The 22,377-nt window shown below is 36.5% G+C and overlaps 1 protein-coding gene across 8 annotated transcripts in view; it reads right to left on the bottom strand.

The window, feature by feature from the left end:
- ANKRD31 (ankyrin repeat domain 31) overlaps window positions 1-22,377 on the bottom strand; it is a 146,598-nt gene that overhangs the window by 43,772 nt on the left and 80,449 nt on the right. For 5 of the 8 annotated variants that reach the window (XM_073905319.1, XM_073905322.1, XM_073905325.1 and 2 more), the window contains 4 exons: window positions 18,637-18,819; window positions 17,621-17,763; window positions 5,485-5,647; window positions 3,725-3,840 (listed from right to left, as the gene is read on the bottom strand). In XM_073905319.1, coding sequence (XP_073761420.1) covers window positions 3,725-3,840; window positions 5,485-5,647; window positions 17,621-17,763; window positions 18,637-18,819 — 605 coding nt within the window. The remainder of the gene's footprint in view (window positions 1-3,724; window positions 3,841-5,484; window positions 5,648-17,620; window positions 17,764-18,636; window positions 18,820-22,377) is intronic. The other 3 variants (XM_073905320.1, XM_073905323.1, XM_073905324.1) reach the window with 2 other exon arrangements.

Here is a 22,377-nt window from a genome sequence, read left to right as displayed (position 1 = left end):
GTATAGCACTGTGGTAAGAAGCATTGGCTCTGGGGCGCCTGGGTGGCTCAGTTGGTTAAGCGTCTGCCTTCAGCTCAGGTCAGGATCCCAGAGTCCTGGGACTGAGCCCCGCATCGGGTTCCCTGCCCAGCCAGAGTCTGCTTCTCCTTCTCCCTCTGCCCCTGCTCCTGTACTCTCTCTCTTGCTCTGTCTCTCAAATAAATAAATAAAATCTGAAAAAAAAAAAAAAAGCAGCACAGGCTCTGCAGCTAGACTGCCTGGCACTGCTTTAATTCTGGTATTGCTACTTAATAGAAATGTAATTCTGGATTAAGTTACTTAACGTCTTTTACTTTAGCTTCCTCAACTGTAATAAGGAAAATATAATGAGAATAACAGAACGCACCCAGAAGGGTTATTATGAGGATTAAAATGAGTTAATATAAGGACTTAGAGGAGAGCTTATCATATAATAAGTATTCAGTGAATACCAACTATTAGTATTATTACTCCATCTACACGGGTATAGAGAAGGAAGCTGCCTACATGCTGTGATCTAAAGGTGTTATAAGGTGGCAGCAAACTAAAATCATCTCATTTCCTTTGTATCTGGCCATAGAGTCACCCATCTCCCCAATTGGATTTGAAGTTTCCAACATTCAAAAATAAGTTTACATTTACAAAGGACTAACCCCTAATGACTTTAAAGTCCTTATATTTCTTGAGTTTTTCTCCTTTTCTAAAGTTGGTTTTCTTTTTCTTTTTTTTAAATTGAAGTACAGTTGACACATAATATTACATTAGTTTCAGGTGTACAACAGTAATTTGACAAGTTTATAGTTACATTATGCTCACCACAAGTGTAGCTCCCATCTGTCACCATACAACACTATTACAATATCATTGACTGTATTACCTACGTTGTACCTTTTATCCCTGTGCCTTATTTATTTCATAACTGGAAACCTACCTCCCACTCCCCTCACCCATTTTACCCATTCCTCCACCCAAAGTTGGTTTTCTTTAGACTCCTGTATCTCCATTACATTTTTTCTGAAGCTTGGCATGTGAAATAATATACATTACTCCTGAAGCAAACACCCATACAGTTAATAACAACAGGCAATTTTTCCAAGATGTCCTAATCTTTACATGAAAACATACCTTAAAGATATGGTGGGCTGAGCTGATAGAGAAGAACCTCTGCCTACTCCAAACACATGGAAACAGTATACAAAATACAATAAACTTTAAATATACACACACACAGGGGTGCCTGGGTGGTTCAGTCGTTAAGCATCTGCCTTCGGCTCAGGTCATGATCCCAGGGTCCTGGGATCGAGCCCCGCATCGGGCTCCTTGCTCTGCAGGAAGCCTGCTTCTCCCTCTCCCACTCCCCCTGCTTGTGTTCCCTCTCTCGCTCTCTCTAATAAATAAATAAAATCTTTTAAAAAAATATATACCCACACACAGCTAAGAATGGAAAATGACTGAAAAATTCCCTGGTGTCAGAAATGAAACTAGTGGTGACCCATCAGGGATTTGGAACAAATATAGGTATTAGGGGCTGGGTTTTTAATGCTCACAAAGGAAAAAGAGGCATGAAATCCCCACATAAAGTTAGTGACCTTAGGTTAACTAAAGGTTAGAAAAACTCTACTTGTCACCACCCAAGGCTTTGGGTAAAAAATCAGAGACTCAAGCCTATACCACACATGTATATAAGAACTAAATTTATATAATTTGTGTGGTTTAGGAACCCAAATTGAGAAACTGTGTAAAACTTGTGTGAAATGGATAAACTTCTAGGGCCTCAGCAGATGCAAATGTTCAACACAAAGGTTAGGCACACCAAAATTCCCACAGTTATCAGTCCTCATGGAAAGGGGATTATAATAAAAAATTAAAAACCACATAAAGAATCATGTTATCATGAGAAAGAATCAGGAAGAGACTTTGAAATTCCTTTTAAAAAATGTTTGGATTTTTAAAAATGCTATCAATATTTTAAGAGCATTAAAGTCTTTGTTTTATTTTGTTCTTTCTTTAAAACAAAAAATTTGAAAAGCAAACAGAATTTCTAGAAATAAAAAACAGTCATTTAAATTAAAGACTCAATATATGGGTTAAACAGATTAGAAATATTTGAGGAGAATAATAATGAACTGGAAGAGAAGTCAAAGGATATCACACAGAATATACTGTGGAGAGTTAAAGAGATGGAAAATATGAAGAAGATACTAGAAGACATGGAGACTGGTCTAAAAGACATCTAAATAGAGATTACAAAACAGAAAAATATTGAGAATGGAGCAGGGGCAATTTTCAAAGGTATAAGGACTGGAAGTTCCTGAAATACAAATGAGAAATGTGCCTTCAGATTAAAGGAGCATTTCTAGGCCTGATTATAATTAATAAAAACACTCTACATTTAGACACAACTTAGTGAAAGTGGATATAAAATCTGTAAGATTAAAAGACAGATTATCTACAAGGGAATGACAGATTGATGGTTGACTTTCTGTCCATGACAACAGATAGCAGGAAACAATGTAAAACATTTTCAAAGTGTTGAGGCAAACGTAATTTAGTTTGAATACCACTTAAGATAAAATATTTAAGCTATAAATTTGTTGATTAATAGTTTAGATTCAATGAATGGCAATGTCTTCTTTACAATGACTAACAGAAAGCATGTAAGAGAAGTCTCATCAACATACATAGTCTTTTTTTTTTTTAAGATTTTATTTATTTGACAGAGAGGGAGAGAGCACAAGCAGCAGGAGCAGCAGGCAGAGGGAAGCAGAGGGAATCAGGCTCCCTGCTGAGCAAGGGGCCTGATGTGAGGCTCGATCCCAGGACCCTGTGATCATGACCTGAGCCAAAAGCATATGCTTAACGACTGAGCCACCCAGGTGCCCCTCAACACACATAGTCTTATTCAAAATAATATTTCATTGAGGATACTTTCTTAAGGAGTTTCTAGTAAGCTTTATGTTTTTAATCAAGTTACACATATCCATCTTAACAAGTAACATTTTTTGAGCAACTACTATGTTATTTTTGTATAAATATACTTTATATGAAGAGTTTCACATATAGCAAACACTATCACTATAAACCATGTGAGATCCCATGTTGGCTAATCCCAGTTGTTTTTCTCTTCTCTGTCTGGGTTCCAGGATCTTTTCTACTTACTATGCATCCTAGACTTTTTGTGGGAGTGGGTGGATGAAGACACACTATGATAGTGGGACAAGAAGTAGCTAAAGAATACAACCTAGTTGTAAAGAATAGCAGCTAATCTGTAATTCTGTATTCAATGCAGATAAGTGAGTTAACTGTACAACATATTTTCTTGGCTCATTAACTACATTATTTTCTTGTAACAAAAAATATGTTCAACCCGTGTGTCCTTAAAATGCAAAGAATACTGCCAATAGCCAATGGCTGGCAGGTCCAAAGAATGGCATTTTCTTTCTTTTTTTTTTTTTTAAGATTTTATTTATTTATTTATTTATTTGACAAAGAGAGAGAAACAGTGAGAGAGGGAACACAAGCAGGGGGAGTGGGAGAGGGAGAAGCAGGCTTTCCTGTGAAGCAGGGAGCCCAACGCGGGGCTCGATCCCAGAACCCTGGGATCATGACCTGAGCCGAAAGCAGACACTTAAAGACTGAGCCACCCAGGCGCCCCACGAATGGCATTTTCTAAGATGAAAAATGAAAGGATTTCAATGTTACTCACCACAGGATGGCTTTCTCTTGTTTTTTCTCTGTGTGAAAGAGAAGGTGGATCAACAGTTTTGCAGTCATCACAAAAACACCGTTTAAGTCTTTTTGGTCGGACAGCAGGAATTTTGACTTTAAAAATTAAAATTAGAAAATATAATAATGTGTAAAAATTTAGCTTCATTTTATCAATTTTAATGGTGACAGGAATAGAAAGAATAAATTAAGTCTACAATTACTATAATAACTTAATGTTGATCAGCATCTCATTATTAGTATTAATTCAGTGATTACAGCTAACATTTACTGAATACTTTTCACACAGTGGATGGCAAACTCTTTTCCTGAACCATCTTAATCTTCATAGGTAGTTTATTCTGTCCATTTTACAGAAGGGGAGAATGAAGCTTAGAGGGATTCGGGAAGTTTCCTTAATGTCACACAGCTAGTACTAAAAACAGATCTGATTCCAAAATCCATGCTCTTAATCACTATGTCTACAATTCATTGTCTCTGACCCTCTTCCCATTCTGGATTCCCTTTCTTCATATAACTATTGTAACCTACATCCCTCATCCCTTTAGGGTACTTGATCAAGGAAATGTATACACAAGAAACAACAGACAAGTGGGAATTGATACAGCACTTCCTAACAGAGTGCCCAATAACTCCAAGGGAGGGAGAGAGACATGGCTGTGGAGAGGGAGAGAGACATGGCTGCGGCTTTATACTGGAGCAGGCAATTAAAAGAGGAACTTGTTTCAGTCTTGACCTTGACCTACACATGATCTATCTCACTAGTAAAATATGAGACAGTGATTATCCTTGGCTCTGACCAATCATATCAATAATATAACTCCTCTCTTGAAAATCAACAACTGGTAAAGATAGTGGTAGGCTGGGCGAAAAGTGTGTGACAGGGGTTCTCTTCCCAGTTATTCTGCCCCATAGGGAGAAACGGCAGCTATGTTCCGGGTTTCTCATATGAGTCAAGGCTCAAGCAGGACAGAAAAGGAAGAACAAATCACTCTCCTCAACACTTAATAAACTGTGTTTAGCTGTTTGTTTTCTGGTTGATCTCCCCACAAGAATATGTACCTCATAGGCAAATACTCAATTTGCTTGGCAGGTTCTTAACAAATATATGTTTTCTAAATTAGTGTTTACTACATGCCTATTTCTTATAGATAGTTCATTATATTATTTAAATGCAACTATTTCTAAAAAATGGTTCATAAAATTTTGCCTCACTGTAAATTCCCTTGAATATTTTTACACTATATTTACACATACATATATGCATACAAGTATATTTGCTTATTAACAAATTCATATTCTAGCATTAGAACAGTAGAGTATTGAAAAGTTTGCATCAGGCCCTTTCACATGAACCACTACAAATTTTGAAGTAATGGGATCTTAGTTGCAAAGATTTTAGTATAATGCCAACCTTTTCCATCCCCACTACCAGTAAGCCAATTTGTGTGGTTCCAGTTACGTCTCTATCTCTAGAGATTAATAATTGTTTAATGAATAATATGGGTTGCATTTCAACATGTAATTCCAATCCAACAGGATCATATATGATATGGTATATAAATTAAACCAATTTGGAAATGCTAACTTCTAAAAATAAATAATGCTCTTCAAGAGTTTAATAAACACACAAAACATCTACCCCAGTTATGAAACAATTTACACTACAAATCTGAAGATTTTTCTAAGCAGAGGTATAAACTTGTCTAAAATAGCAAAAAGCAATACTGACATACATACCAGTGTCTGTAACATTACTTTCATCTCTATCATCAGTTTCAACTGCACCATAAGATTTCAGCAGCTCTTTCATTTTTTCATTATCTGCTTCATCCAAAGCAGTCTTCTGCTTTTGATTCTTTTGATTTGGGTTTGCTCCATGTTGTAGTAGAATCTCAGCTGCCTAGAAGGTATTTTTCCAAAGTTATCTTTATAGACACCTAAGATCAATAATTTCTGCTTTCATTATAAGTCACCACTATTAAAAGTTATCAAAGTATTAAAAGTTATCAAAAGAGGTTTCAAACTCTGGCAAAGAAAATTTATTAAATTTGATATGAAAGCTGTAAACTGCTCCATGAATTTGACCCGATCTTTCCTCAGAGGATAACAAAACATGACGACACAAAAGTACCAGATACGCTGTCTTCATTGCAATCAAGAAGTAAACATGGGCAGAATGACACGCAAGACTATCTCTTTAACAGAGCCCTTTGTCTCTTCCTCCAACCTGCATTACTGTATTTTAGGTATGTTGCTTGTTCAAGAAGTTTAATGAGCTAGCTTGAAAATCCAATGACCCTTCTAATAATGTTTGTGCAAATCCGTCATGTGTCTGAAATAAGTGACTTATATGCACAGAATGCAAAAGGAAACTTAGAAATAATCTACTTCAACCCCATCATCTTACAGAAGAGGAAACTGAGGTCACAGAGGTTGTGACATTGGCTGGGGGGCAGTTTCTAATATAAATAAGGTTTCTCTAACTCAAAGCTGTTGTATATTAGAAGTTTATAAATGATCAAAGTTAAAGATGTTACTAATTAGGTTATAGTATAAGTCAACTAGTGAAAAAAAAGCCCATGATTCCATCTGTGTGAGGCAAGCAAGTGACTCAAATAACTGAAAAACCTGATTAAGAAAAGATGGTCAGGATATGCTCTGTGTTAGTGACTTATTTCTTTCTCTGTATGTCCAGGTATGGAGAAGCAGAGAATTTAGGAGCAAATGGGCCAGTGAATTTGATAAGGATAGCCCCTCATTTGTTCCATCCGCCTGGAGTTAGTACAGCATAAAAGGAAACACGTCTGTTTTAAAGTCGAGCATACAAAACCCACTCCTGCTACCTACTAGCTATGTCCTTGGGCAAGTTATTTACCATTTGAACCTCATTTTTATCATCTATGAGAACTAAATATGAGCCCTTGTCAAATACCTTGTACATAGTGGTTCTTAATGAAAGTGGGCCCCTAAAACCTTTTTTCTTTAGAGGAACAAAAAGACCAACCGAGGTAATGAGAGACAGTAGATAATAAACAGCATATGAAAAAAGTCTCCTGCAAAGATTTTTGATGAAAATTTAATGAAGTCTAGTAAAGGTATTTTGTTCTGTTTTTAAAAGATGGGATGAGCAGTACCTCAATCCAGTGGTTTCTAAGCCTGAGTGATTAATAGTCACCTGTGGAATTATTTAAAAATACATATTTCTTACACCCTCTTTCCACTGCTATATACGGGGTCAGGAGAAAGCTGGTTTTTTTGTTTGTTTTTTTAACAAAGGAAGCTTTTCTAGACTTAAAAATCATGCCATATTAATGATAACTATTCTGTGTGTTAAGATGAGGCCTTCCTCTAAGGGCTTGACCTTTAATGTGTTAACATGGATTCATTTAATCAATTGGTTTGGAAGACACAGAACTCAGCTCAGCGGGAATAGGACCCTGAACAGCTCTGCTTCTGTAACACTCATTAGTAGGAAAAAGCCTAAAAAGCCTAAGAGAACAGCAAAAGGGCCACAAGGCACTAAATAGGAAAGGCTAAAGCTATAGTTGGGAGAGAGTTTCAAGTAATACGATGGGAAGACCTAGGAACAAAGAACTTGACAAAAATTAGGTGATCAAGCAGTAGGCCCCTCTCTCTCTCTCTTTTTTTTAATCAGCTTTACTGGAGTAATCACTACTATAACCATGAATTAGAAACATTCCATCATTATAAAAAAATTCATTATGCCTCTCTACAGTCAATCCCTCCCGACCTCCCTTTGGCCCTTGGCACTCAGTAATCTGCTACAATCACTATAAAATTTGCCTTTTGTAGTATTTCATATGAATGGAATCATATAGTATAAATGACTTTTTTTGTGTGTCTTCTTTAAATTAGCATAATGGTTTTGAGATTCATCCATATTGCTGTGTATACCAACAGTTTGATCTGGCTACTTGCTAGCTGGTATGAGAACAGTGCAAGAACAGTGAATGGAAGTTATACCTATTCTTCCATGCATGTAGAGAAGTGTATAAGAACACTTACAAAAGATATTCCTAGGAGCGCCTGGGTGGCTCAGTTGGTTAAGCATCTGACTCTTGATTTCACTCAGGTCATGATTGCAGTCATGGGATCAAGCCCTGCATCAGGCTCTGCACTCAACATGGAGTCTGTGTGTCCCTCTCCCTCTGCTCACCGCCCTTCCCCCCCGACTCTCTCAAATAAACAAATAAATAAAATCTTAAAAATAAAATGTTTCTAAGAATGCTACTTGCAAGGTATGATGAGAATATTGTTATTTCAGTGAATGGAAATTATAGATAATGTATGTAGTATGTATGTAGTATGAGAGGACTGTAGTATGAGAGGGTGTAAGGAATGTAGTATGAAAAGGACACTCTTCAGTGTATGTCGTATGAGAGGACACTTGTAATAAAGATGTTTCTAAGAAAGAGTAGTTTGTTCCTTTTAACTATAAATCTATGTATCCATTTATTTATTTACCAGTTGTTAAGACATTTGGGTTCTTTCTGGTTTTTGGCTGTTATGAATAAAACTACTGTGAACATTCGAGTACACATCTTTATACGAACAAAAGGTTTTTATGATTTCTGTTAAACCTCTAGTTTTGTTCATGTATTGTTTCCCTAATTTTACTGAGTTGTCTGTGTTCTCTTGCAGATTGCTGAGTTTCTTTAAAACAATTATTTTAAATTCTTTGCCAGGCAATTCATAGATCTCCATTTCTTTGGGGTCAGTTACTGGAAAATTATCGTGTTTCTTTGGTGGAGCCATGTTTCCCTGATTTGTTATGTTCCCTGAAGTCTTATGTTGCCATGTTCATATTTGAAGACTCCTCTAGTCTTCACTAACCAGCTTTGGAAGAGACATCTTCACCTGTCAGTCCATCTACAGATTCTGAGGCTTTCTTAGACCTTTTCTTAGATCTTTCTGAGGCTTTTCTTAGATGCCCTTACTCCACACTCCATTTTCTCTTGGGGGAAGTTCTTAAAACTGTATACCTTCTTTTGATCCCACAAAGCCAAGCCAACTGTTGAGAGACTTATGTTTGTTTTTCCAAGGGTAGCTCTCTAAAATGTCCCCTGAAATCCTACAGAACTGAACTTTCTGTGTTGGCTTACTAGCAAGTCTGTAAAGGTTCACTTTCGCTGCGCACGAGAGTGCATACTAGGAGCTGGTCATTGGAGTGGAGGGAGTAGAAGGGGTATGCGGGTGATGTATGCAGAGCATTAGGGAAATTCAAAGAGCTAGTTGGGAGTTCTACAGGCAAGGCATCTCCAGCAACTTGTAGGTAGGCTTCCTGATGGGAGTCTGCAAACTGGGTTAGTAGGAAGAACTGTGAAGCAGTTAGTAGCATCCCTCTGTGAATTCTAAGCCTTTGCTGCTGTGTCCCCAGCCTCTCCCAGCCCTTCAATCTTGCAGATTAACTCAGTAATCTGGGTGAGGCAAGAGAGAAGTGGGTCTCTTGGCGTGTATTTTTATATCATTTATTAAGAATTGCAATTGCCAACTATGATAGTGGATTTGTCTATTTCTCATTTCAATTCTGCTTTTTCATTTATTTTGAAACTCATTGTGTGCACGCATTTTCAGGATTGCTATGTCTTCTCGGTGAAATATCCCCCTTATACTTATGAAATGTCCCTCTTTATCCCTGGCAATATTCCTTGCTCTGAAATCTTTGTTTTATGTTTCTAGAGTCACTCACTCTTTTGTTTTCATGGTGTTATCTTTTTCTTCATTTCCTCTTCTTCGTTGCCTCTGACAATCACTAATCTACTGTCTGCCTGTATGGATTTGCTTATTGTGGATGTTTCATATTAATAAAATCATATAATATGTGGCCTTTTGTGTCCATCTTCTTTCATTTAGCATAATGTTTTCAAGGTTCACCCATGTATCAGCACTTCATTTTTTTATGGCTTAATAATATCTTATTGCTATGCACCACATTTTGTTTATACATTCATCAACTGATGGACATTTGGGTTGTTTCCACTTTTTGGCTATTTGGAAAATAGCGCTATGAACATTCATATACAAATTTTTGTGTGAACATGTTTTCTTTCTTTTTTTTTTTTTTAGATTTTATTTATTTATCTGACACAGAGAAAGAAAGCACACAAGCAGGGGGAGAGGCAGAGGGAGAGGGAGAAGTAGGCTCTCCACTGAGCAGGGAGCCCGATGTGGGGCTCGATCCCAGGACCCTGGGGTCATGACCTGAGCTGAAGGTAGGCACTTAACAGACTGAGCCACCTAGGCACCCTGTGAACATGTTTTCAATTCTCTTGGCTATATACCTAAGAGTGGAATTTGCTACATCATACAGCAATTCTATGTTTAACTTTTGAAGGAACTGCCAGAGTGTTTTCTATAGCAGCGGTACTGTTTTACATTACCACCAGCCATGTATGAGAGTTCCAATTTCTTCACATCTTTGCCAACATCACTTTTACTTTTAAAAGATTTTTTTGCTGGGTATAGAATTCTAGACTGACAAGTTTATTTCCCCTTGCAGTACTTTTTAAAGATGTTGCTCCTTTGTCCAGTGGCTTGCAAAATTTTTGATGAGACGCTGGCTGCCATTATTTTATTTGTTCCTGTTCTTCCCATACAAATCAAAACCACAATGAGAAACCACCTCACACCAGTCAGAATGGCTAAAATTAACAAGTCAAGAAATGACAGATGTTGGCGGGGATGCGGAGAAAGGGGAACCAACCCTCCTACACTGTTGGTGGGAATGCAAGCTGGTGCAGCCATTCTGGAAAACAGTATGCAGGTTTCTCAAAAAGTTGAAAATAGAGCTACCCTATGACCCAGCAATTATACTACTATTTACCCCAAAGATACAAATGTAGTGATCCGAGGGGGCACCTGCACCCTAATGTTCACAGCAGCAATGTCCACAACAGCCAAACTGTGGAAAGAGCTGAGATGTCCATCAACAGATGAATGGATAAAAATGTGGTGTATATATATACAATGGAATACCACTCAGCCATCAGAAAGGATGAATACTTACCATTTACATTGACGTGGATGGAACTGGAAGGTATTATGCTGAGCAAAATAAGTCAATCAGGGAAAGACAGTTATCAAATGGTTTCGATGGTTTCATTCATATGTGAATGTAAGAAATAGCACAGAGGGTCATAGGGAATGGGAGGGAAAACTGAATGGGAAGTCATCAGAGAGGGAGAAAAACCGTAAGAGACTCTTAATCATAGGAAACAAACTGTGGGTTGCTGAAGGGGAGATGGGTGGGGGGGGAAACTGGGTGATGGGCACTACGGAGGGTGTGTGATGTAATGCGCACTGGGTGTTATATGCAACTGATAAATTATTTTTTTTAAAGATTTTATTTATTTATTCATGAGAGACAGAGAGAGAGAGTGAGAGAGAGAGAGGCAGAGGGAGAAGCAGGCTCCCAAGGAGCAGGGAGCCCGATGTGGGACCCGATCCCAGGACTCCGGGATCATGACCTGAGCTGAAGGCAGACGCTTAACCATCTGAGCCACCCAGGCGCCCCACAACTGATAAATTATTGAACACTGCATCTGAAAATAATGATGTACATTTTGTGTACTTTGTTGGCTAACTGAATTTAAATAAAAAAAATAGTGGCATGTACATTTTAACAATGTTAATTCTTCCAGTTCTTGAGCATGGTATATCTTTCCTTTTATTGTGTATCTTTATTTTTATTGTAATGATCATTTATTAATGCTTAGAAGTATATTTCTCTTGTAGGATACATGATGACTTGGTTGGCATCAATTAAACTGTCTCCCTTTATGTACTATTTTATCGTACTATGTTGATAGTGATACTTTAATAAATATATTTTATGAGAATAAAACTAAATAAATAAAATATTTTCCCCTTTTTTCACCGATTCTCAGCAATTTGGTTATGGTATGTATTGGTGCAGTTTTTTTCATTTTTCTTTTACTGGAGGGTTGGTGAGATTTTTGGTTCTGTGGGTTTACGGTTTTCATCAAATTTGGATAATTTTGGTCTTTATTCTCCAAGTATTTTTTCTGACCCCTCCTCTTTTGGGGATTAAGCTTGCAAGTATATTATATAATTTGAGATTACCCTACAGGACACTGAGGTTTTATTTTGTCTTTGTTTTGTTTGTTTTCTCAGTCTTTCTTGCTTTATTTTGGATAATTTCTAATGCTTTATCTTCAAATCCACGGCACTTACTTTTCAGTATTTAATATGCTGTTAACTAACCCATTTGGTAAATATCTCACTTCACATGTTTTATTTTCATCTCTAGAAGTTTAAGTCTTATTTATATCTTCCATTTCTCCTCCCATCATGTTTGTTTTCCTCCACCTCCTTGAACATAAGAGAGTGTATAAATTTTCTTTTACTGCATAACAAATTACTAAAATGTGATAGCTTAAAATAATATAAATTTTATTATCTCACACTTTTTCTGTAGATCTGAAATCTGAGCATGGAGTGGCTGTGTTGTCTGCTCAGAGTCTTCACCACGCTGAAATCAAAGAGTCAGCATAGACTGATTATCACCTAACTTTAGGGTCCTTTTCCAAGCTCACTAGTTTTTGGTATAATTCATTTCCTTGAAAGTTTATAAGGTTCTTGTATTCTTGTTGGCTGTGGGTTGGGGACTGCTTTCAGCTCCTTAGAAGCTTCTGCAGTTCTTTGCCACATGGCTCCCTCTGATGCTTTCCTTCTTTTAAAGGATTCACCTCGTTAGGTTGGGCCCACCCACACTGGAAAGGAGGGGATTATACATAGTGTGTATAGGCCAATGAGTAAGAATCTTGAGGACCATTTTAGAATTCTGCCTACCATGTGGAGTATATAGTTATAATATTTGTTTAACATCCTTTTCTGCTAATTCTATTATGTGTGTCATTTCTGGGTCTCTTTTGAATGATCATTTTTTAATCTCCTGCTTATGGATAATATTTTGTACTTTTTTATTTAAAAAATTTTGGATGGGTTGATAAACACTGTGATTTTTATATTGCTTTGTGCTGAATTTCATTGTATTCTTTTAGATGTTGTTGGGCTTTGTTCTGGGACATGTTTAAGTTATTGGAATTAGTAGGATATTTTTGATATTTTCTTTCAAATTTTAAGGTTAGTCCAGAGAAACTTTTAGTACCAATTTACCTCAACTATGCAAGAAATACTGTCTATTTGATGCTTCCATGTTTTAAGAGTTCCTGCCATTCTGGCTGGTGGAAACATAAACTACTCAGCCCTCTATAAGCTCCAGCAATGGTTCTGCCAATCCTTCCTGTTGGCTCTTTGCCTAATCTTACATAGTTTTCTCAAACGTATTTGTAGATTAGCCAAAGAACCAAGGGGATTCTCCTTCAAATTTCTGGAAAGTTCTCTGTATACAGATCCTTTCTATCTGTAATTTTGCCCCATAAATTCTACCTGTTGAGCCTTTTAAACTCCAAATTCTGTCTTCTGAACTTGAGACCACAGGACTGTTTGTTTTTTCTCTTTCTATGCCTGGAAAGCCCCTCTAGTCCATACAGTAAGGCAACCACAGGATTCATCTCATTTGCTTCTTTTCTCTCAAGGATTGCTGCCCTGTGCTACATTTTGTACAATGGTTCAAAACTGCTATTTTTATGTATTTTGTTCACCTTCCAAGTTGTTAAGATGGGAGGGTATATCTTGTCCTTTCTAGTCTTTCCTGTACAAAAGTGGATGTCCATCCCCACCCCCTTTTTATATTTCCCCTTTTTTTCCTCTCACTTTTTTATTTTATTTATTTATTTATTTATTTATTTTTAAGATTTTATTTATTTGACAGAGAGAGCACAAGCAGAGGGACGGAGAGGAAGAAGCAGGCTTCCAGCTGAGCAAGGAGCCTGATGTGGGACTCGATCCCAGGACCCTGGGATCATGACCTGGGCTGAAGGCAGCCACTTAACGGACTGAGCCACCCAGGCGTCCCTTCCTCTCACTCTTCTTTTCCTTATCTTTTTATCCTCTTTGTTTTACAAGATAAAGTACATGCTCATTTTGGAAAATAACTTAAAACAGAAATTAAGATTTAAAAAGAAGTTAAAATTTGGGAAAATAGGTGATTGAATAACTTTCCATGCAGTAATGCAAGAGTAAAAAAAAAAAAAAACCTAAGAATTAAATGTATAGGCTATAATAGAACTGATATTGATTAGGTCTATGATACCATATATTTACCTCTCCTCTCTCTCTTTAATCTATCTAGGTTATCTATCAATATTCTATCTCAAGATAAAGAAATAAAGACAAAAGGAACAAAATTAGAAGTAAAATGAGCCAATGACAGAACTGTCACATGGAAGGAAAATTAATGAAGATATGAGGAAAGATGTTGGCAATGTATCAGTATCCAAGGAATGAAATTATCCTTAAAAATACTACTTCCCTCTTTTCAAATAAAACATTTCTCCTTAAAACAAAGGCAATATTGATGTGGAAGTTTACTCTAAATGCAAACTTCGTCTATACTGCCACTTATGTGAAGAGACTTAAGTGATTCTTTAGATCAAGCAATAGCAAACTCTGGCCCATGGGCCAAATCCAGTCTGCTGTCTGATTTTATAAATAAAGTTTTATTGGAGAATTGCCATACTTACTCATTTACATATTGTCTATGACTGCTTTTTCACTACAACAGTTGAGTAGCTACGATACAGACTGTGTGGCCCAGAAAAACTAAACTGTTTATTGTCTAGCTCTTTACAAGAAATATTTATCAATCCCTGCTCTAGACCATAGCTGTCCAACAGAATTTTCTGTGACAATGGAAGCATTCTAATCTACATTTCCAACATGGTACCCACTTCCAATACGGTATGATACATGTAGCTATTGAGTACTTCAAATATGGCTAATGCAACTGAAGAATTGATTTTTAAATTTAATTAATTTTAAATAATTTAAATTAAAATAGCTACATGTGCCTAATGGCTACAGTACAGCTGTACAGGACAGCACAACTCTAGATCAAATTCCTTTTTTGGGGTAAAGATATTTATATCTTTCTCAAGCAGAACTAGGCCTAGAACTCGAGCTTTCCAATACCTAGTTCAGTGTCTTATCCACTAAACCAAGCTCCCCTTCTGCTACCTTCTGTGGTTAATTTTAGCTCTTGACATTTATTTTTACAGAAGGTCCTCTATATCTGAGTAATCATTTTTTCTGTCCCTTCAAGTTACCAAATTGTTTAAAGGAAGCTAGAGTCTTCAAAATAGGAAAATTCTCGCTCATGAAAACCATTTACAAAATGTTACCCAAATAACCTCCCTCCTTACTAACATGGCATCTTTCCTACCCATCAAGTCAACAGCTTTGTTGTTCAGTTTATTACTGGTCAATGTTATAAACAGCTAACAATAAAATGGAAATATACTACAAATTGAATACAAAGTCCAAAGGTACAGATATAAAATTTCCTGAAGTCAAACATTAAAATGATGTTGGAGAAATACTTGAAGCACCTGTGAAGCCACTGATGAATCAGAAACTGATTAACCTAAAACTGTTAACCTAAAAAAAGAAATATCATAAGAATTTGAATATAAAAGGAATTATAGAAGACCTAGGAAAAACTTGTTATACCTCTCAAAATTTTTGCAAAAACAACTTCCTTGAGGTAATGGTACAGAAAAATCAAGTGCGAGATGAAGTATATCCTGTACTGTCACACAATTTTGCCAGAAAAATTAGGCCATGAAAGCAAACTTTATTCATTCTTTCCCTGTTTTAGAAATTAGTGTATGTTGCAATTAGAACCTAAATAAAATACTGATTAGAAATGAGTTAACATAGCAGGCCTGAGACTGCTATCCAGAGAAGCTGCTTGCAAGGTTGGCCTTTAGCTGACATCAATGAACTTGGCTGGTAAACAGTACCCTACGTTGACAGAAAACTTTCCCTATCGATAACGGTAGTTTCTTTGCTTAAACATTCTATACAAGCAATGTGGTTTGTGCTCTTAGGAGTCTGGAATCTTGGTATGTCCTAGACAGAGGGTGCTTACATGACCAGCCCCAATATAAATCTTTGAAACTGAGTTTCTAATGGGCTTCCTTGAGTGGAAACACGGAAATGACATTTTTGTTGCTGGGGAAAAGGTAAGCTGTGAGTGACCTCTCATGAGGAAGACAGCCTAATAAAGCCTTCACATAAATACCTCCAGATTCAACCTCTGTTTTTTTCTGATGAGTCAGCTGCATATCCTTACTACACTGCTGTAAGAAATCTTAGCTATGAGGGGTGCTTGGGCGGCTTATTTGGTTAAACATCTGCCTTCGGCTCAGGTCATGATCTCAGGGTTCCTGGATTGAGCCCCACGTGGGGCTCCTGCTCAGCGGGGAGACTGCTTCTCCCTCTCCCTCTGCCCTTCCGCCTATGCTCTCTCAAATAAATAAAAGCTTTAAAAAAAAAAAAAAGGAAAGAAAAAAGAAATCTTAGCCATGAGTACAACTGTATGCTGAGTTCTGAAAGTCCTTCTAATCAATTCCCAAATGAAGGGGTGGTATTAGGGACCTCCTTATTTTCTTTGTTTTATATTGCATTTTTCAGGATAATGTCTAAAAATGTGATTTTCCTACTACAGAATTTTGGCCTTTATTTAAGTGGTTTCACTTTAAGTGGCCTTTTCCCTGTACATATAACCAGTAAGCTCATTAATTTAATGATTCTTCCTGTTTGCCTTCTTCCATTTCATGATCACATAACCTTGAGATTTTGTCTATTCTTTTTTAATTTAAATATCTTAAAGGCCAAAGAGCTTCTTTGCTCAAAAGAAGCCACTCTGGACATTAGTCCACCCATCTGGTATTATTAATATTGTTTTGTTTTGTTTTTAAGTAGGCTCCACGCCCAGGATGGAGCCCAATGCAGGGCTTGAACTCACAACCCTGAGATCAAGACCTGAGCGAGATCAAGAGTTGATTGCTTAACCAACTGAGCCACCCAAGTGCCCCTTTCTGATATTATTCTTAATCATTAGTTTATATCTCTTATTGCCGCAAATCATAAAGTCACTACTATTCCTTCACGTGACTATCTTTAGGCTGAAAATAGTGGGGATATGCTTTCATAAAATTAACAAAAAATCACCAGGGTCTTAAAAATACCTAGAGACAGATAAATTGGTGTTAGTGAGGGGTTCAAGGTATTTTTTTTATGAACCTTGGTTTTATATGTTGTTATTGGTGGTGGTTTCCTTCACTATTTTTTCAAAGCCAATGATTAGTCCTGAAGTCTACATTGCCTACTGATAACAATAAAAGTCTTCTGCTCAGATTTGTCAAAGATGAGTTTAAAAACCTTAAGGATTTTAAGGTCTATATTTGAAATTCAGTGTTACTGAAATAATGACCTTAGTAATTTTCTTTTGTGATGGCCGTCCGATTAAGAAAAACAAAGGAGAAAAATATACAACAAACCCTCAGGAACATGCATTTTTACCGATTTCTTTGAAACCTCAAACCCACTGAGAAATTTTGAGTTAAAAACCATCTGTCAACATATATTATCATTATAATTAGACTCTTTTATCACAACAGCAAATCATTTAAGACAATTAAAAATGGAATGTATTAGATTTATAGCCTACGTTTACCCTGAGACATTTCATTTTATTCTAACTTACATGAATTTTATGAGGCAGAGACAATGGAAAAACAATTCATTAGTTAATATGATTTTCCAATCTATACATAATATCCTATCTTCGTTTAAAATTTTAAGCAGGTTTTAAAAATCATTTATTTTAAGGAATTACTTTAGTGCTCAGTTTGAAATACCTTAATTTTCTTCACTCATTTTTCCAAGAAAAAGTAAAAGGAACCCAGTCTGATGTGCACTGTACCTTTAAATGATCGTTGGCAGCAGCATCATGTAGGGGATTAATCCCATCTAGATTTTCACAATTAACATTAGCACCAGCTTTTAACAACTCTACAATTATATCATTAGATCCCTCACTAGATGCCTCATGAAGTGGTGTCCAACCTAAAAAAGGAAAAAAGAAAATAACAAAACAAGCTGCTACTTACAAATCAACATTCATGTACTATCTTCATTATTAAGTTTATTTGCACTAATGCAATGAATATCTATATTGATTCAAATGTATATACTAAGTATTAGACAAGAAATAATATTGAAAACTATGGTTTTGAAATGTTTCAATTTTGAAAACCAATCTCATCAAAAATATTTGTTGATCCAAGGGCCAAAACAGAAGACTCACAGAACATAAAATATAATGGGACTAGAGTAAAACTAATCACGTCAATTTGTTTCAACTCAGATATTAAAATAGAGTAAGATCAAGTCTGCCTTCCCCATTTGTATTACTGCACTGTCATATATCGCTCTAAAATGACATACGATTCTTGAAATCAATCTTTTGAGTTTTTCCCTGTTAACTCCTCACACAAGATTTTTTTGTGCTTAAGCAAAATGTTAGATCAATTTAAAAATGGAGGCTGAAAATAAAAATAAGGAAAGAGAGAAACAATGAATAACGTAAAGAGAGGAGAAAGAGAAGGGATAGGGAAATGGGAAAAAATTGGCACTCTCTACAAAGTCAGAGTTTAGTATTCAGATCTCCAAGAAAAAGACCTAAATAAAGCTCCCTTTACTCCCCATTCTGTATACTTCCTCTGAATGCTCCCACATGTATCTTAAAAACTGTTTCAGAGGAGGTTATTTTAGCAACTGGTGAAAACCAAGATAAATTTAACTATTCAACTAAATAATATATTTTTAAAAAAACAGTTCAAAGTTAGCAGCCAGGATCAAAACCGGGGAAGGGTGGATGAAATGTGTATTTCAGTGAGTTCAAGTTATAAACACAATTAAAATTTCAAGAATCCAAACCTGCATTATCTTTTAGATTCACATCTGCTCCAGATTCTATTAGAGCCTTCAACAGAGTCAAATTTCCTCTTCTGGCAGCCAAATGAAGTTGGCTTTCCCCTCTGGCATTCCTCTTATTGATCCCAGCTGTTTTTACTTCTGTAAATTTGCCAAGTAAAACTGAGCCTTCTTTTCTGTCAAATGCTGATCATTACAAAGGAGCTTAGAAAATACACAGCAACTTCCTCAAATATCCTACGTAGGGTGCTCTATACAAAACATGTATCAATATCATCATTGCTATTACTGTTTTAAAATATAACTTGTGAAGGCATTGTAGAGCATCTAAGTACATTACTTTGCATTCATTCCAACAGCTGTTTAGTCACCCTACCATAAGCTTGATTAAAACAAACTTGCTTCAGTTCTACCCTCATTTCACTCTCAGTAGTCCTTTAACAATGGACAAAATTTTTCTTAAAACAAATTGTGATTTTATAAAACATCTCTTTCTATAGCTCTTCTCTATCCCAGTGAGTGTGTTTCTGATCACAAAAGACACCAAAAACTGAACCATGGCCCAATGGATTATTTTTTTTCAAAAAACATGCAATACAACATCATTATCCAAAGATTTAAAAAAAAATCTTCTTGCACCACAAGTTAGAGACTTAAATTGGAGCTAAAAAAAAAAATGGACCATATTTTCCCCTCAATTTCCTCCCCAAACCATGCTAAAATGATAGTAAATTTTTTTTTATAGATTTTATTTATTTATTTGACAGAGAGAGACACCTGAGAGAGAGAACACAAGCAGGGAGAGTGGGAGAGGGATAAGCAGGCTTCCCGCTGAGCAGGGAGCCCGATGTGGGACTCGATCCCAGGACCCTGGGATCATGACCTGAGCCGAAGGCAGATGCTTAACGACTGAGCTACACAGGTGCCCCGTAAAACATTTTTTTTTTTAATACCATAAAAAGAAAATAGAAGAGGAAACAATAGAAGACAAAGACTTCAACAACTTTTTGGGAACTGGAAAATCACTGCTGGAGAAGAGTTAACCAACTTGATGAAGTAGGGGAAATGCCTCAACCCAAATGCTAGCAAAAAGAATTAGGGAGAGAGCCCACCTGAACCGAGCACTTGGGGGCATCAAGTATGGTGAAAGGCAGTGTTCATGGAACTGGGCTAGAAACATGGAGACTGAATGAAAGTATATATATACAAAAGTTGGGAGTCCAAGTTCCCTTCTCCAACCCTGAATTGTCTGGCAACCTTTCCTCTTACCCAAGGTTCCAATCCCCAAGCCATGAAACTGGAGATTTATTTTCTGTAGAAATCACATCAGAGAATCTTCAGAGTGAGACACAAGGAAGGGAAAGTAGAGGATTAGAGTGATGAAACAGAAAAGAATATTCATTAAACCAGCAGTCCTCAAATGTAGTCCCAGATTAGCAGTGTCAGTGTCACCTGGGAAACTTGTTAGAAATGCTAATTCTCAGACTATGGACTCTGAGAAACAAACTGAGGGTTTTAGAGGGAAGGAGGTGGGGGGGATGGGTTAGCCCGGTGATGGGTATTAAGGAGGGCACGTATTGCATGGAGCCCTGGGTGTTATGCACAAACAATGAATCATGGAACACTACATCAAAAACTAGTGATGTAATGTATGGTGACTAACATAACATAATAAAATAAAATTAAGAAAAAAAAAAAAGAAATGCTAATTCTCCAGCCCACCCCACAAACCTACTGTGGAGGACAGATTTTAAAGTAACTCCTAATGATCCCCATCTCCTGGTATTCATGGCCTTGCATCATCCACTCCTCCTGAAGAATTTCCTTCTAACCAATAGAATACCTCAATATTGAGGGTATTTCACTTCCTTGATCAGGTTATAAGAGATTGTAACATTTTCTGTCTTGCTAGCCAACTTGCTCTGTCACCTTCAGCTTGCATGTTTTGATGAACCAAGAGGACACACTGGAAAAGCTCATAAAGGAAGAAACTGAGGATGACCACAAGGTTGCCACAACCCTCAAGGAAGAGAATTCTGACAACAACCACATGAGCTTGAAAATGGATCCTTCCCTGGTTGAGCCTTCAGATGAGACCCCAGTCTTGGCCAACACCTTGATTGTAGCCTATGAAATATCCTGAGCAGAAGACCTGCCTAAGCCATGCCCAATTCCTGATTTACAGAAACTGTAAGATAAAAAATGTGTGTTGTCTTAAACTGCTAAGTTTGCAAATGTGTAATACACTAATAGATAATACACCTAATGATTCAGACTTTCTGGGGGTAGAGCCCAGTAATCTGTGTTTTAACAAGCTTTCCAGGTGATTCTGATGCAAGATAAAGTTTGAGAACCACTGCATTAAACCTTAAGACTCTCTTCCTGTTCTATTTCCTAAATGCCATAGCAGATAGGCACATAGTTGCTGGGCAAGAGATAAAAAGTTCAGAGAATTACTCTCTAAAAGATGGATTCTTCAGTTATGTGAATCACAGGGAAGACTGACAGCCTCATGTCTACATTCCCCTGACATCTAGACAAAATCATACTGCTCTTACAAATCTGTACTCGGAAATTCTTTATTCAAAGAATAAAGATATATCTATTATATATACATATATAGAGAATATATTTTAAAATTATGAAATATCCAAAACAGCAGACCTGTAGTTTGCAAGTTTGAATTGAAAAATCTCTCCAATAATTGTTACTGTGAGTGGTACAAATCCTCTCACCTAGATCATGGTATGTTGTAGCAAAGAAGGTAGGCACATGGTAAACATTTTGGGGCAAAAACTCAAAAATTATTCCATTTTACTGTCATCATAAATTTCTATGCATGTAACTAAAATTTTAAAATAAAATCTGGAAAAAACTGGAAAGGAAGCAAATAGGACTCACACTAACTTCACAAAAAACTTCTTCATAAAGTCCACTGTGGTTAATGCTTAGTTAGTACTTCTTAATAACATTATACTTTATTAACAAGTTAATAAACATTAATTGATAATATATGTAATAATTGGTATAAAATATTATTTATTAATAAAGTATAATGCTACTAAGACATACTCAGCTTTCAGTTACTTCGTATGTGATTATTATTTTTTTTTTTTTTACTCTCTGGAAACTCAAGATCCTTAATTACATCTGCAGAGATTCTTTTTCTATTTAGGTAAAATTCACTCTTTTATATAAGATATTATCACAGGTTCCAGGGATTAGGACATGGACATGTTCTGGAGAGCCACTATTCAACCCACTAGAGGATGGATGTCTAAGAAGGGCTTTAGATTATATGAGAGGCGGACAATGGGAGAAAGTTCACAGAGTATGCCTAATCCAGTGTCCTTCCTACCTCTTAATAGACAATAGATAAACAAACTTTTCAGTGTTTACTGTTTAACCTGAAGTGGCTTGGCTTAGCCTATTGTTCACCACAGAACTAGCTCCAAGAACTGTTAAAGGATAGTTAACTTGTCCATACTGCCAAACACATGCAGTTCATTCATCTGACAAAAAGCAACCGGTGGCCATTCTTTAATTTGCCTTATGGTGAAAGGGCTCAATGGAAGTATCTAAGGGATCTGGCACAGTTCAGATGCACTGCCCCCACTCAATATTCTTGCTGTCTCTCTGTTTATCTTACCTCCTCTAATATTTAAAATTAGAAGTCATAGGCAGAAACATGACAAGATGTATCTGAAGACTAACAGATTCTCATGTGGTACTTTATAGTAAAAC

The sequence above is a fragment of the Callorhinus ursinus genome, unplaced genomic scaffold (genome assembly GCF_003265705.2).
Source record: "Callorhinus ursinus isolate GAN/ISIS: 27379988/994484 unplaced genomic scaffold, GSC_fseal_2.0 scaffold23, whole genome shotgun sequence".
Classification (NCBI taxonomy): domain Eukaryota; kingdom Metazoa; phylum Chordata; class Mammalia; order Carnivora; family Otariidae; genus Callorhinus; species Callorhinus ursinus.
Note: the sequence above shows the minus strand (reverse complement) of the source record. Positions and strands in the feature narration are given on the sequence as shown.